The sequence below is a fragment of the Pipra filicauda genome, unplaced genomic scaffold (assembly GCF_003945595.2).
Source record: "Pipra filicauda isolate LSUMZ 115617 unplaced genomic scaffold, ASM394559v2 scaffold385_size793830_pilon, whole genome shotgun sequence".
NCBI lineage: Eukaryota > Metazoa > Chordata > Aves > Passeriformes > Pipridae > Pipra > Pipra filicauda.
In genome coordinates, this window is record NW_024104515.1 from 152,314 (window position 1) to 168,191 (window position 15,878).

A 15,878-nucleotide genomic window follows, 5' to 3' on the forward strand; every position below is an offset into this window, starting at 1 on the left:
TGTCCCCCTTGCAGTGGGCACTGGTGAGGCCACACCTCAAGTGCAGTGTCCAGCCCCTCATTTCAAGAAGGACATTGAGGGGCTGGAGCGTGTCCAGAGAAGAGCAATGGAGCTGGTGAAGGGTCTGGAGCACAAGTCCTGTGAGGAGCAGCTGAGGCAACTAGAGGGGCTTAGCCTGGAGAAAAGGAGGCTCAGGGGAGACCTTCTCACCCTCTACAGCTCCCTGAAAGGAGGTCATAGCCAGGTGGGGGTCAACCCTTTCTCACAGTCAAGCAGCAATAGGATGAGAAGACCTAGTCTTAAGCCGCTCCAAGGGAGGTTTAGGTTGGACATCGGGAAGAATTTCTTCGCAGAAAGGGTGATTAGATATTGGAATGGGCTGCCCATGGAGGTGATGGAGTCACGAGTCTGGAGTGCTTAAGAAAAGACTGGACATGGCACTCAGTGCCACATGGTGGTGTTCCGTCATAGCTTGGACTTGATGATCTCAGATGATCTCGATGACCTTTTCCAACCTAAATCATTCCGTAATTCCGCGATTTCCGCGGCGGTGCCGCGCGGCAGCGGGGCGGGTCCGGAACGGCGGCGGGGCGGAACGCGGCGCCGAGGGGCGGGGAGCGGCGGCCGGGCCGCTTTGTCGGCCCACCCGGCCGGTCCGTCCCCCAAAGTGCCCCCCCGGCCGCGGCCATGCTGCCCGGGGCCCGAGCACTGCGGGCGGCGGGGCTGCTGCGCCCGCCCAGGGCCGGGCCCCGCACCGGGGCCGCCCGCAGAGCGCACTGCGGGCCGGGACAGCGGCCTGAGGGGCGCGGGGCCGCGCTGCCCGCGGGGCCCGACCTGCGGCACTTTCTGAGGGCAGCGGCCGTGAGGGAGACGGGGCCACCACCCGAGACGGGCTCTGCCCCCGGGGCCCCGAAAGGTCTGTGGGTCTGCAGGTCCGCCGGGTTCGTGGGGTCAGTCGAACGGGGGGGAAGCGGGTTGTTTGGGAGCTTTTGGGGCCCTGAGGGGGTTTTGGCACTAGAAGGAATTTAGTCCTTGGCTCCGCACTGGTGTGTCTCCCCCGCCGTGGAGCTGGGCAGGGAGTGGGTTGTGTGCCCCCCGTCACGGATCTGGGCAGGGAGTGGGTTGTGTGCCCCCCGTCACGGATCTGGGCAGGGAGTGGGTTGTGTGCCCCCCGTCACGGATCTGGGCAGGGAGCAGGCTCTGTGTGTGTGTCCCCACCACGGAGCTGGGCAGGGAGGGCGTTCCTCTGGCACCTGCCCGCGGTGTGTGCTGGGCTGTCAGCGGGGATGTGGCAGAGCCCTGGCTGCGGCGCCCTGGGGAGGGGACGGTTCTCATTGCACTGAGAGTTGTATCTCAGTAAGGACACAGCAGCTCCATGGCCCAGACCTGTCGCGTTGCAGAGACATGCTCTGATCATGTGGGCTTCTCGGAGTGTGTCCTTCGGTTATCCTTTGTGGGCTGCAGGTGAAGGCAGCTGCTTCTCTAACTCCAGTGGTGGGATTGAAGGCTTCTTCCTATAGAGAAGGTCACAGAACAGGCTGTGGATGGGAGCTGAGCAGGTCCCTGCCTGTGTTGCAGTTTACCTGGAGACCTACGGCTGCCAGATGAACGTCAACGACACGGAGATCGCCTGGGCCATCCTGCAGAGGAACGGCTATGCCAGGACAAAGAAGCTGGATGAGGTAAGGCAGCACCTTGGCAACTCTCCTGGAGTGCAGGGCTGCGGGGGCCTTGTACCCTGGCTGTGCCTGCAAGTCCCAGCTTTCCTCTGGAGTGCAGTCCTGCAGGATGTTGTGGTTTTTGCGATCTGAGTTCTGCAGAGTGGAGGAAACTACCTAACAAGTGTGGTAGAAAGCTGTGGGTTGTCTTTTTTCTTTAAACTGCTGGGCTCCCTCTCAGTTGGAGAGGGATTGGACACAGCAGGGTCCTCCTGACTCATCTTTGAGTTTAATTCTGTCATTTAGTGGAAGACTCTACTTGTCTTCTCTTACTTTCTTGCACTTCTGTTTGTTGAAACCCACTGTGTGCTCAGGCAGGTCTTTTTGCCTGACTTAAGTGAGTTTTATAGTCTGCCTCTTCAGGTTACCCAGGCAGGGCATGAGAAACTTATCATTTGGCTTTTATGAATTCTTCCTTTTTTGTTGCTTTCAATTTAGGCAGATGTGGTTCTCCTTGTCACCTGTTCCGTGAGGTAAGGAAACTTTTATCGCTGCTGGGTTTGGACAGTTTTTAAGGAATTTCCATTTGAAAACCAGAGCAATACATGTGTTGTGTGAGGAAAAGAGTGTGCAGGTGTGAAAGTGACTGTTTAGTTGAGGGTAGAGCTGGCTGATGCCACGATTTACAACATTATTTGTACTATAAATTGCTTTTTTCTCTAGTGAGAAGTTGTTTGGTAGTGCAAGCTCTGTGTATATGCCATGAGCAGTGAGAGACCTGCACAGTCAGTGCTTTAATGATTTTCTCTTGAAGTGGGTGTCTAGTACAGGGTGTCTAGTACTTCAGAAGTGTGAGAAATATAGTTAAGGGCAATTTGATATAAATACAAAGGGAACTTTGCTTGGTTTTTTTGAATGGGGAAGATCCTGAATGCTCATTGTCACTTGCAGTGTAGCTCATACTGTGTACTTTTTCTCCCCAAGAGCTTAGTCTGTTTTTTCTGCAGCATAGATGCTTCCAAGCAAGTAAAGTGATAATAGATAAGACAGAGTTAAGACATAATCCCCACAACACAAATGGCTTGCCATCGGGTCCATCAGGTGGATGATTCCCTCCCTTTAGCTGAATTCTCCTCAGAAAGTGCTTCAGGCTGGTACAATTTTAAAGTGCAACAGCTGGAACAACCAGTTTTCCTGGCTCCCCAGGGAGAAGGCAGAGCAGGCCATCTGGAACCGGCTGCAGCACCTCAAGGCGCTGAAGGCCCGTCGGCAGCAGGCTCGTGCACCCCTGCGCATCGGGATCCTGGGTACCACCAGACTGCATTCACTGTTCCCCTCTGGCAGCACCCACCTTTTCCGTGGGGTGAAAGCAGCTGGGAAGGGCTGTGGAGCTGTAACAGGTGGTGGGCACTGCCTCACAAGGACCGTTCTCCTTTTGTTGCAGGATGCATGGCTGAGAGGCTTAAGGAGGAGATTCTGCAGAGGGAGAAGCTGGTCGATGTCGTGGCAGGCCCGGATGCCTATCGCGACCTGCCCCGGCTGCTGGCTGTGGCAGAGTCTGGCCAGCAAGCTGCCAATGTCCTGCTGTCCCTAGATGAGACTTATGCAGACATTCTGCCTGTCCAGACTAGTGCAGGTGGCACGACAGCGTTTGTGTAAGTACCTTCTCCCAGTGCTTGTTTCTGTGGCTCTGGTTTGGAAATCTGCTGTGCAGAGCAGACGTGCCGGTGACAGCAGCAGCCCAGGAGATGCAGTGCCTGGCTGCACTCGCTCCCGGCAGCCCAGAGGCATGAATTTACCAAAATGTGTGTTTGCTGCTGCTTCACTATGTGACTGAGTCCTGGAGAGCCTGCCCCAAGCTCTGGCTGTCATGGACTTCTCTCCCTCACCTTTGGGAATGCTGACTGCCTCAGCCTGATGCTGTGCTGAGTGATTTCTGTCCCACTGACGTCTGTGCCTCTCTCATCCCCTGCTTTCTGTGATGCCCTGCCCTAGGTTCTGTTATTTATTCTTCTAATCCGCCACACATTGTAACTTCTGTTGATTTTATTTCTGTTTGTTTAGTTTTGATAATAACACTCCCAAACATGAAACCTCACTCTGCTCTGTGTGGCCATAGCATATGGAAGGACAGTATTGCTCTCTGCAGGAGAGTGGGAAGGACCTTTGGTCACTGCCAGGCTGCAGTGGAAGTCTGTGCCTTGTTCTTTTCAACTTTCTTGGGAATGTGCATGAAGAATCAGGAGGTGTTAGCTCAGGGCAAGCCAAAGGCAGGGTGGGTGGAGGGGAGTGTGAGGTAAACTGCAGAGCTGTGCCCAGAGCTGGTCTGTGTGCAGAGCTGGCTGGAGGCAGCAGTGCTGGGCACAAAGCAGGGCAGGATGCAGCATGGATGGTTCTTGCAGAGCAGTCGTGGTGTGACCTGTGCTTTACGTCTGGGCAGGTCCATCATGCGGGGCTGTGACAACATGTGCACCTATTGCATCGTGCCCTTCACCCGAGGCCGGGAAAGGAGCCGCCCCATCGCATCCATCCTGCAGGAAGTGAGGATGCTCTCGGATCAGGTGAGGCAGAGCCTCCTCCCACCTGTCCCAAGCCATGGGAGGAAGGGTGGGGTTTGGTAGCAGTGTTTTCAGTGATACATTTAACCACCTCTACCTTTGTCTGTGGAGATGAGGTTACTCTGGGGTTCCACCACTGGTTTTTTGATTCCTCTTGTAATACTCCATGATAGACAGGGAAAGGAGGGCTTCCTTGGAAAATCCTTCGAGTAAAACCATGACTGCCCTTGCAGCTTGTCCATCCTGCTCAGGTTATATTTTTTCCTCTCTTGTTTATTTTGTAGGGAGTGAAAGAAGTGACCCTCTTGGGTCAGAACGTCAACAGCTATAGAGACCTGTCTGAGGTGCAGTTCCAGTCAGCAGCTGCCCCAGGCCTCAGCCGTGGCTTTAGCACAGTCTACAAAGCCAAACAGGGAGGTTTGCGCTTCGCACACCTGCTGGACCAGGTCTCTAGGATTGATCCAGAAATGAGGATCCGTTTCACCTCTCCACACCCCAAGGATTTTCCTGATGAGGCAAGTGTAAAATAAACACCTAGACCTCTGCTTGCAGGCAGGGAGGCAGCTCTAAATTGTGAGATGTGGACTGTGCTGTCTTCCCAAAGGGAACGTGGAATCCCAGACTGGGAACAGCAGCTCCTGGGACCGGGGTGTTGGGGCTGAAGCTTGCAGATTTGCAGCTTGCTGGCTTTTACCCAGGCATTCTTGGGACCCTGGTAGAGTTGAGCCATCTGGGACATCTCCTGGTCACTTATCACAGGTCCTGCAGCTCATCCAGGAGCGACACAACATCTGCAAACAGCTGCACCTCCCAGCCCAGAGCGGGAGCACACGAGTGCTGGAGGCCATGCGGCGAGGGTGGGTCACCCCGCGGGGAGCCTGTGCCCTGCACTCTGATTTGAGGTGCTGGTTTCTCCTCACCGATTTGTGTGTTTCCAGTGAGCAAATCCATGTGCTGTTCATTGCAGATACACAAGAGAAGCATATTTAGATCTTGTGCACCACGTGCGTGACTCCATCCCAGGTGGGCGTTCCCTTTGGCTTCATCTGAGCTCAGCACAGCTGTATCTCACTGTCCTTTCCTGAGTGAAGCATTCCCCTCTTCCATGAGGGAAGTGTACAGCCGTGTCTCTTACAGGAGTGAGCTTAAGCAGCGATTTCATCACTGGATTCTGTGGGGAGACAGAAGAAGATCACCAGCAGACCATGTCCTTGCTGAGGGAAGTCCGCTACAACGTTGGCTTCCTGTTTGCCTACAGCATGAGACAGGTGAGTGCAGGACCTGGTGGAGAAGTCTGTTATCTCTGGACATCTCACCTAACTACTCAGTGCTATTTCTCACAATAACACAGTTTTTAAAAGCTATTGAAAATCATACCCAAAGTAGTATAGTGGTAGATTTTTTTTTTCTCGCAGGCAGGACTTGTAGGGTGTGGGGTTCTGCAAGGGCTGTTGTTGTGCCTGGGAGGCTTCCAGCTCCTCTGTGGAGTGTCAGGGTTGGTTACTGCTTGGTGACCTGGCTCTGCAGATGCTCCAGAGCGATTGCAGGGAAGCAACTCTGCAGAGACCCAGCTGCTGGTGCTTTATTTGCTCATGAGGACTGTGCTGAGGGAGCTGGGCTGGAGCCCAGCTATAGGGACTGTCAGTTGAGTCAGAAGGTATTTCCATGAGAAGAGTGGATAGTTGATAAATCCCCATTAGAATGCTCTCCAGAGTATATGATGCTGACGGGGAAGAGGACAGGAGGTTGGGAAACATAAGGAAGCAAAGGAATATAGAGCACGTTTCAGCACATGGGACTAGAACTAGAAGAATCCATTGCCTGTCCTTGTGGACAGACAGGCACAGGCATATCCCACACAGGAGCTGCAAAACTGTTTCACAGCCACTGATACTCAGTGCCCTACATCAAACCTTCTGCCTAAAAGGTGGAGCAGAAAGATGTGAGGAACTTGAGGACACGGCTGGTGCTGAGCACCCGGAATAATTCCTTTGTGAATACGAATTTAAGCGCGTGGGAAGCCGTTGCTGGAAGAGCAGCAGAGCTGGCTGGGGTCAGACAAAGCTCTGAGCTCAGGATGGGTGTTGAGGGGCCGCACTGGCTTGGTGTGTTTGCAGAAGACCCGGGCGTATCACCGGCTGCAGGACGATGTGCCCGCGGACGTGAAGAGGCGGCGGCTGGAGGAGCTCATCGCCGCCTTCCGCGAGGAGGCTGCCAGGGCCAACGCGGCGCTGGTGGGGCAGGACCAGCTGGTGCTGGTCGAGGGGGTGAGTGCCTGAAACCAAGTAGTCCTCTTCCCCTCTTGCTGGCCCTGTGCAGAGCAGTCACCACTTCTGCCCTCCCTTCTCACTTTCCCCACGTAATCCCAGGACTCCCCAAGAGTGTTTCTTCACCCTTAAGCAGACAGCTTGGTTTTTCCAGAGCGTTGAGCTGAGCACAAAGGATGGGATCAGTTAGGGATGTGTCTCTGGCCAAGCACAGAATTAGTGCTTTTGGGGTGTGTGTCACCCAGGAGCTCTGGCCACAGGGCTCTGTTCCAGGGGTTGCTTAACAGCATGGAATGTGGGTTTAACACCGTCAATAGCGCTCAATTAATTCCTGAAGCAATAAAGCCCAGCAGTGAATCAGAGAATCAGAGCGATTGCCATGCAGGTAATGTTCCCTGTCCTCCTTCAGCCCAGCAAGCGCTCTGCCTCGGAGCTGTGTGGGAGGAACGACGGCAACATCAAGGTGATCTTCCCTGATGCCGAGCTGGAGGATGCTGCGGACTGCGGGGCTCCGGGCAGAGCCCGGCCGGGGGACTACGTGGTGGTGAAGGTGACCTGCCTGCAGTGCTGTTTTCTAGAGCAGCTGCTGCCAGAAGAGCCTAAAATTAAGAGTGGATCCTCCCCAGCCTTTCCATGCCTGAAGACCCGTGTTGTTTCTTTCAGGTGACCTCTGCCAGCTCACAGACCCTGAGGGGAGTTCCACTCTGCCGGACAACCCTGTCCCGTGCTGCTGCCTGTCGCTGAGGGTCCCTACTGCCCATAGATGGAAGCAGCACATTTTCTCCAGGAAGAAACAAGAAAGTGTTGTCAGGTGGAGATATATGTATATTAAAATTTATTTGTGAAATAATAAAATACATACATATTTCTGCTTTGGCTACAACGTACCCCTCGTAGATGCGTGCAAGTTCTTAGGCAAAAGGAGTGGAAGGTGTGTGTGAACTTGCCAAACACAATTCCTGTGAGATTGTGTGTTTTGACTTGATCTGAGGCTTGACCCACCCTGGCAGTGCTGCAGGTCTGTCCTCTGACTGTGACCACATCTTCTAACACAGCCCAGCCTGAGAGATGCCTGTGCAGAGTAGGTCCTTCCTAAAAGCTCGGCTGAATATAGGAGCTGCAAAAGCTGGTAGTGCCTGAAAAATACAGCTCCATTTAGCTGCTGGAGAATGGTAGGGGTACTGCCAAGGGGGACAAAGAACTGAAAGAAGGGGAGAACATTGATGAATGTTTTCCAAATATTGGCAAAATGCTTGGAAAGTGGAGTCAAGAACTCGCACTGTTCGTGTGTTGGAATGTCACGGTGGACTGTGGAATGTAAAATGGTGTTTAGCGTGCACCAGTGAATCTGTTGTGTCTGAGGCTGAGGGAATGCAGCCTTGCCCTCCTACTGGGGAAGATTGGATCTCAGCTACAGAGGTTTTCCTTGTCTCCAGGCCTGGAGGATGCCTGGTAAGATCTGGCTGCCAGCCAAGGGTCAGCTCTGGCCTCTTAAAACTTGGGGTGCAGCTTTGTAATCCAAACATGCCTTTGCTCACTAAAGAAGTGGTTGTACTGATTTAAATGGCCAGTAAGTTCTATAAGTGCATCTGACAGTTCCTTGTTTTCATCAGCCTGCAGCTGACCCCAGCTGCACCGTGTCACATTCCAGCCTGCTCTGCAAAATTCAAACAAGGACCTGTGACCTGCACTTATGAGTAAACTGAGATGTGAGAAAGGATCACCCCTTTTCATACAGATAATCATGTCATTAGAAAAAAATCTTGTAAAAGGCTCTATCCAGTGACCAGTTTTGAAGGAACAGCTGGTAACAGAGCAGTCTTACGTGACTTTGCAGAATTTTTAAATAAACATGAAGGGGTTTTGCTCGAAAGCCTTCTCTCCTGCTCAGCTCTTTCTGGGCTATAATTGTATCTCTTTGAAAACAGCATGGTTCACTGAATATTCATTAGACTTCAAGAAACAAATACATTTTGCTTATTATCTCAGTGCTGAGTTCCTTTTCCTAGAAGTGAATCTGCACAGTCAGCATGGTCCCTGAGGGCTCTGAGGTGCTGACAGGCACATGGGAAGGTGTCTTCTGCCCAAGTTCACAAACCAGAGCGTAGTCCTCTGCTGCCCAGTGAGGGTGAACCTTTGGCATGGGAGGTTTTTCAGGAAGAGGCAGCAGTTTCGGTTGAAATCCCAAAGGCAGCAGCAGGATGTATAAGCATCACCCCTCAGAAGCGACCCATGCTGAGGCCAAGGTTTGTGTGGCTAATTAACCCCCCGGGTAGTGGCCCAGTTTAACTGCCCTGTGGCAGCTCTTCAGCTCATGTTTCCCGGGCATTTTGGGACCGTGGCCCAAGCCAGCACCCCTGGAAAGGGCTGACACTCACCTTTCCCTGCTCGTTTTGACCTTCTCCCCACGAGCACCTCTTTCAAGTGGGAAATGCAGACCACGGTGTGCCCTCCCCCCTCCATCCTGCTATGAGGCCATCTGCAGCCGTTTTACAATCATTATTTTAAGAGCGGGAGACTAATGAGGAGGAGAGCTGGGTTTTACATTTTGATGAGGAGGTGATAATGCTCAGTGCACGGCCTCCCCAGGGAGCCGTAGCACTCACCATTTGCTTTGCCTTTTTAGTTTTTATAGGCCTCGGGAATGAAGACTGAGGTTTTAAGGCAGCAAAGCATCCATTAGGAAGTGCTTACGGTGACCTTGGAGACTGAGTCAGTTCTTTGGCACTGCCTGAAAGCAGGAATGTGTTGTTTTTCTTGAGGGCTGGAGGTAGGATGCAGTTTCTGTGTTTCTTGTCAGATTTGCTCCCTGAATCTGCTGTTGGGAAAGCTGAGCTCTCACCTTGTGCTGATTCTTGCACGTTTCTGTTCCCAAGGGATGAGAGCCCTGAACTCCCCTGGACCTCACATTTCCCACGGTGATGTTCACCTGTGCCTTCTGCAGGTGCAAGTGTTGCCTTCCCAGCCGGTCGTGCCCTGGTTACACCCATGGGCAAACACCTAAGGAGGCATTTGGTGGATCAGGTTTCCCAGCACAGACCTGAAGTGCTGGGATGACATTTACTTTCCAAGCAGACGTGCCCTGAGGCATCTCCTGGCACTGGGATTTCGTAAGGCACAGCCTGTGCTTTCCTTTATGCTGGTGGGGTGTGTAGGCAAGGCTGGACATCCCTCTCGCACACAAATAGCTTCACCTGGCAGAAAGGTCGCTGTCAGGGAGAAAAAGCCTGTTTGTTCCCTGGAGCCCCCTCACAGAACGAATCTCTTTGTGCTCGGGGAGCGGAGGCACAGACTGCAGCAGGCACTCGCAGCCTGTCTTCACTGCTCATCACTGGCATTATTGGCCCAAGGACAGTCTCGAAACTGATGCCCATCGTTGCCTACACACCCCTACCCATCCTTCTTCCTTTCTCTAAGGCTCTCGAAGCAGCTTGGGCAGAGCACTGGGCTTTTCCCAGCATCAGAGCTGGCCAGGGTGTGTCACGTCCTTCCCCAGAACCCCCGGAGCTCTGCAGTCTGTTTTCCCTCTGCGTGTCATGGTGATGGTGGAGGGAAGGATGGGTGTTTTCCCTGATGGCAGCCTTGCAAGCACAGTTTGCTTCAGGTCGGCCAGAGCCTCGCTCTGCTGTGGCAGGTGACAAGGAATTGCCTCTGAGCGATGCCAGCAGCCTGCCAGGCTGTGCCGGAGGGAATGCTTTCCTCCCCTTCTCTCACGGGTTTTCACTTCAGCAGACAGGCTCCATGTGCCTGCCAGCCCATTCCCCCAGGCCTCCTCCTCCTCCTCCTCCTTGCTGCACCACGACTGCTTGTGGGCTGGGGATCCAGAGAGGTTTCCTTCAGTGGCTTTTCATCACCATTTCTGAAGCCAGCTCTTGGCACAGAGCTTAGGGATTTAATGCAACATAAAGAGCTTTCAAAAATGTTTTCCAGTTCTAGAATGAGATCTGTCTTTAGTTCACTCCATTCTGGAACTGGCAGCAGTTGGATTCCAGCAGGACAGGTATAGCTGCTCCTTCAGGTTCCTCTGCAGCCAACAGCAAACTCCGTGCTCTGCTGGAAATGCATCAGGCTCTCCATTGCCACTGCCTGGTGCACTCCTAGCCCAGCCCCAGGCTGCCCTGCAGCCCCCCCCCGGGTGGCATTGTCATCTGTCCCCAGACTCCTTCCATGTCCCTGCGCCTTCCCGGAGCACTGTGGGGCTGTGACCTGCATGGCAATGACAGAGGCACCAGTGGTGAGTGGCTGCTCTGAGTCCTTGGGGTTTGTGAATTCAGAGGGTATCTCACAGTCTGTCACAGGCTCTGCTACTCTCTAGGGCCTGGGAGTCCTGTGGCTTTCCCTCCTCCCTTGTGAGCAATTTATTTCCTTTACTGACAGGCAGCTATTGACTTCTCATTCTCCTGAAGATGAGATGTCTTGTCTCATCAGGTTTAAATTAGTTTTATCTTTAGCCTTTCCTATTAATAGGCTCTCATCGTGGTGTCATTACTTGATATCTATTTTCTGATGTTTTTCATTAATGGCTCTATATCTTCCAGATATTTTTTCAAGTATTTTTTCCCCTGCTGCTGAGTTATTTAACAGTCAGGCACAGATCAGAGACATGAAGATGGTCTGATGCTGGTCAGAGACAGTGTGGAATGGCCCAGTGACTCTTGGGTGTGTAGGGCAGGGCTCTTGGGCTGTGGTGGGGCTGCACTGGGGCTGTCAGGGACCACCACTCACTCCCTCCCTGTCTCTCTGCCTCCCTCGGATCCCAGGCTGAGCTCTGACACGCCTGGGGCTCTCAAGAGCACGAGTCAGTAGAGTAATTAAAATGCCTTCCATGAGGCAAAGGTGCTGCAAATCCTTTGGACAGCTGTATCTGTGAAAAACAGGGGACTGCTTTCCATGCTTTGTGTGCCTGGCAGGGGCTCTTCCCCATGAGCAGAACTTCCGCTAGGAAATGTAAAAGGGAATTATTTCACATTGTTTCAAGGTGGCCCCTGACTGGGGTCTCTGTTCCTGCTGGGTCAGAGCCACCTTCCCAGGCAGCCGGAGTGGGGAAGCTGCCACTGCCACCAGGAACATGAAGCAGGCAGTGCTGCCAGCACAGGCATAGGCAGGGCTGCCAGCCTGGGGACAAGCAGGGTGGCCAGTGTGGGGACAGGCAGGGTGGCCAGCGTGGGGACAGGCAGGGTGGCCAGCCTGGGGACAAGCAGGGTGGCCAGTGTGGGGACAGGCAGGGTGGCCAGCCCAGCCGAGTGCCTTTGTCTGTGGGGGGTTTTCTCATTGTGTCTTCAACGGTGTCAAGAGCAAAGCCCGTCAGTGTTGAAGGCAACCAGATCTCCTCAATCTCAGTAAGACCGGGTGTATTTTTTCCTTGGGCTTCATTCCCAGGAGTTGCTTGCACAGGTGAGGAGGGATGCGGGGCCAGGTCGGCCGCGTGGGGAGAGGATTAATGCAGGAACCAACCTCGTTGCCCTACATTTATTTTCTCACATTAACGAGGAGGAGAAATGTGCCCAATTCCTTGAGAGCAAACCCAGGGATGACAACAGCCTGATGCACAGTGACATGTTCAATGGAGCTGTCAGGGTGCTCAGGGATGCTGCTGGGGAGGATGTTTGTTACCTGTGGAGCCAGGTCACTGTGGGGATCCCACGTGTCCCACATGTGGGAATTAGAGAGGCTGCAGGACCAACAATTTGCAGCAGCGCCTCCAGCACAGGGCTGAGGGTGATTAATATTCAGTGCACTGCCATGAAAATGAACAGCCAGACAGGACTGTCCTCCTCCCCTTCCTGCATCCATGAGGACAGCGAGGGGAATGTCTGGAGCACGGGAACAGAGACGAGATTTGCTTTTGGTCGGGCTGATACAGGATTTTGAGACTAAACAAGATGCTTCATTCTCTTTTGCGTTATTTAGTGTCTTTCAATCTGTTTATTCCTTTTTTATGTCATCTTTCTGTTATTTAATTACAGGAAGTTTAAAAAAGAATAGTAGGAGGCCTTGTTTGAAGCTATGAGAACCAAACAGGAGGCATTTGCAAAAACAGTTTCTCTTTAAAAAGGGGAAGTGTTCTGGTTTTCATTAAAAAAATTCTTCCCATAATTTCTTATCAAAATTCTGGTGAAAAACCCTTTTACTGTTGGCAGGGAAGCTTTCCCCATCCCATGTTCAGCGTGGCAGAAGCAGTGGCAACACTAACAGCACCCAGGATGCTCTGGACAGTGGACAGATGCCCCAGGACTTGGGGGACAAAACTCCCACAGCTGGTGACATCCTCAGTGCTCGTCCTGCCATCTCCTTGCCTGCCATCTGCTCTGCCCGGGGATGGCTCCTCCATCTTCCACCGCCTTCCTGGGGCTCCTTTCTTCCCATGTTGGGTGGAGAAGTTTGGAATAGCCTCAGACCAGCCAATCCTGTGTCCTTCCAGTAGTGGGCTGAGCTGGGGCTGGGTGCTCTTTTCCACCAAAGCAGCTGACAACAGAGAAAAGCGGAGCCACAGGCACAGCCAAGGCCACTGTTTGCCTTCAGGGCTTTGGTTCTGCACCAACTTGGGCCAAGGCAAACCCTGGCTGGTGGCCCCAACCCTCAGGTTGTTGTTCTATTGTGCAACCAGCAGCAGGGAGCTTGGGGTGGCTGCTGCAAAATGATCCCTGTGGGCAAACACAGCTTGGGGTGCTCTGGGCAGGAGAGCTGGCACCACTCGGAGCTCTGCTTGCACAGGCACTCCCAGCCCCAAGCCAGGCTCCAGCCACAGGGCTCTGTCACAGGTCCCTGCAACATCCATTCCACCAGCCCTTCCACATATCCCAGCCACTGCAGGGGAACCTAGTGGGGTTAAAGGAACCTCCAGGTGCCCCCAGCCCCAGAGAAAAAAACCCCATCTCTGCCCTTGCGACGAGGACTTGCAGAGATCTGGGGTGTTCCAGAGTCACCTGTCCTGGCACACTGGGGCCAGGTAGTGCCAGCAACAGGGACATCTCCTGTTGCAGGCACCATTTGTTATTAATGTTGGTGGGTCAGGCTGGTGTGGGTGCTGCCACTGGCTCTGCAGGTCTCACCATGACTGTTGGCTGCTCAGCCCTCGCTCTGTGGCAGCGGAGGTGGGATCCAGCCCAATGGCACGGCAGCACCTGGAAGGGTTTGGTGTTTGGCATTTTGTCTCTAAGGTTACTGAGGGAACATTTACACCTCTCTTTGCAATCATTAACAGCCAGTAAGCCTGGGATGGGAGCTGGCACGTTCCTTCATCCTCCTCCTTCTGTTTCCTCAGGAACTGGAAACCAAAGGTGCCCAACGATGCATTACGGATTCAAGCGCTTGGGCCAAGGCACTGCCACCCCTCCTGTCCTCGCTCTCACAGCCATCAAAGGGCACCCAGAATCTGCTCTTCATCTTTGTGCTCTGAGCACATGCAGCTCATTGGCATCAAGATCCATTTCCTGGAGTCCCCAGCGTGTTGTGTTGGTGTTACTGCAGCCAGAGTGAAAGGCAGGGGGGATGCAATGGGTGCAGCCCAGACATGCCTAATGACCACATCTCCTAATGACCACATCTCCTAATGACCACATCTCAGTAGTGTTGCCACCTCTGTGATTAACTGGCAGGGTGGGGCTGATGTCAGGCTACTCTGGGTATCAGGGTATCTCTTGCTCACAGGCTGCCACGATGAGGTAAAGGGAGTGAGGAGCAGCAGGAGAGGCTGGGCCGAGGTTCCAGAGCACTGGGGACACCTCAGTCACCCCATCACCTTGGGAAAAGAGTGGTGGGAACCTCCAAGGTTTTTAGAGGAACGTTTAGCTGCAAGCAGGAGCCCTGGCCATGGGAATGAGGCACCAGGGAGGTGCAAACGGCACCAGGACTCCCCTGTGCCCATGGGATGGGGGTCTGGGCAGGACCATGATGGGCAGAGGCAGAGAAGGGTGTTGGTGCTGCCCACCAGGGATGCCAGAAGGGCCAGTGTGGGCGCTGGGAAGTGGCTGGTCACACATGATGCAGTGCCAGTGGATCCAGAGGCTGCAGGGCTCAGGAATCTGGCCCTGGCCCCACCAGCTCTTGCCGTGCAGCCATTCTGCTCTGGGGCTGTGGCAAAGCCAGCCCCAGGATGAGGTTTGATGCCACTGCAGCTGGGGGTGAGCTCCTGTGCCTGAGAGCTTGCAGGCTACTGCCACCTGCTCACCCCGGAGTCCTGGGGGTCCCAGCCCTAGTCCGGCAGGGACCTGCCTTGATGGGGCACCAGGGATGTGTTTGTTCATGTTGAACAGATCCCAGCTCTCTGGCAACAGGTGGGAGCAGGAACAGGCATTGAAAGAACCAGCAGCTCAGGGACAGGGGCAGAATAAATCTACATAAATACAAATGAGGGGAATATTATTTCACACATTGACCACATTTCTGTAGCTACTTTAAGCTGTGAGAGAGGGGCTTCAGCAGCCTGAGCAGGGCTTGGGCTCGACTCAGGCCTGGCTCTGGAGCTGGAGCAGCTTGTGATTCCCCACCTTCCCAGCAGACTCACCTATTCAATATTCCCCACATGCGAGTTACTCCTGTAGCTGATGGGAGAGATAAATAACAAAACCCTCACAAATGCAAAAATCCTTTGGCAGTTTGGAAAGGAACCAAGTCACGTGCTGAATGCAGACGAAGAAAAATCCTTTTTATTGTAAGGAGTAACAGAAGGGTGTGAATCAGCCTCAAATCCACCTCACTCACAATGCAGCACATCCAAATCCACTCGGAGATTACAAGGCAGGATAGCGCTCGCTCTGATCAGTTCAAAGCGTCGCTGTTTGGGAACAAATCGGCTGAGTGTGCGCCTGGATTAGACTGGGGGCCTTTTTGCCTCTTGAAATCACTGGAAACAGCAAAATTCCCTTTTGAAATGGTAAGCTAATCAAGAAGCAGAAGGAGAGCAAAGACAAAGCATTTACAGCTTTTAGGTTCAGGTTCATCCCTTTTCTCCCTTCCCTTCTCAGGGGTCTGGTGCAGTTGGTGCAAAATCCTGAAATTCCTGAGGGGTGGCTGTGAGGGGACCAAACCCCTGCCTTCAGCCCAGCTGCCTGCTTCCAGCACCTGGAATATCCCCTCTGTGCTGAGCCATTACCTGGCCCAAAACCCAGCCCCAGTGAAGCTGGGGTGGGCGTGAGGAAGAAACAAGGGGTGAAGGTGTTCCCTTCATCAGTGAGTGCCATAACAAGTGGCTTGTGGCCGTGAGAACCAGGAGAGCACAGAGGCAAGATCTGGGGCTCCTGCCTCTGTAGTCACCAGCATGGCTAACCACCCACACAGCTAACCACTGACATGGCTGATCATAGGCACAGATAACCCTGGGCTGTAAAAAGACACCAAAGTCTGAGAAGTCTGAAATGTAGAGCAGAGGAAAATGCGAGGTTTTGCTGGGTTTT

The 15,878-nt window shown here is 53.4% G+C and overlaps 1 protein-coding gene across 1 annotated transcript; it reads left to right on the forward strand.

Annotated features, from left to right (window-relative positions):
* Window positions 1-687: 687 nt before the first annotated feature.
* On the forward strand, window positions 688-7,370 carry CDK5RAP1 (CDK5 regulatory subunit associated protein 1). The gene is made up of 13 exons (XM_027721827.2): window positions 688-916; window positions 1,579-1,682; window positions 2,157-2,191; window positions 2,865-2,965; window positions 3,103-3,313; window positions 4,099-4,219; window positions 4,501-4,731; window positions 4,976-5,073; window positions 5,184-5,239; window positions 5,354-5,484; window positions 6,334-6,483; window positions 6,893-7,033; window positions 7,147-7,370. Exons 1-13 carry the CDS (start codon window positions 688-690, stop codon window positions 7,225-7,227), a joined length of 1,689 nt encoding a protein of 562 aa, XP_027577628.1. The 3' UTR covers window positions 7,228-7,370.
* The last annotated feature ends 8,508 nt before the right edge of the window (window positions 7,371-15,878 follow it).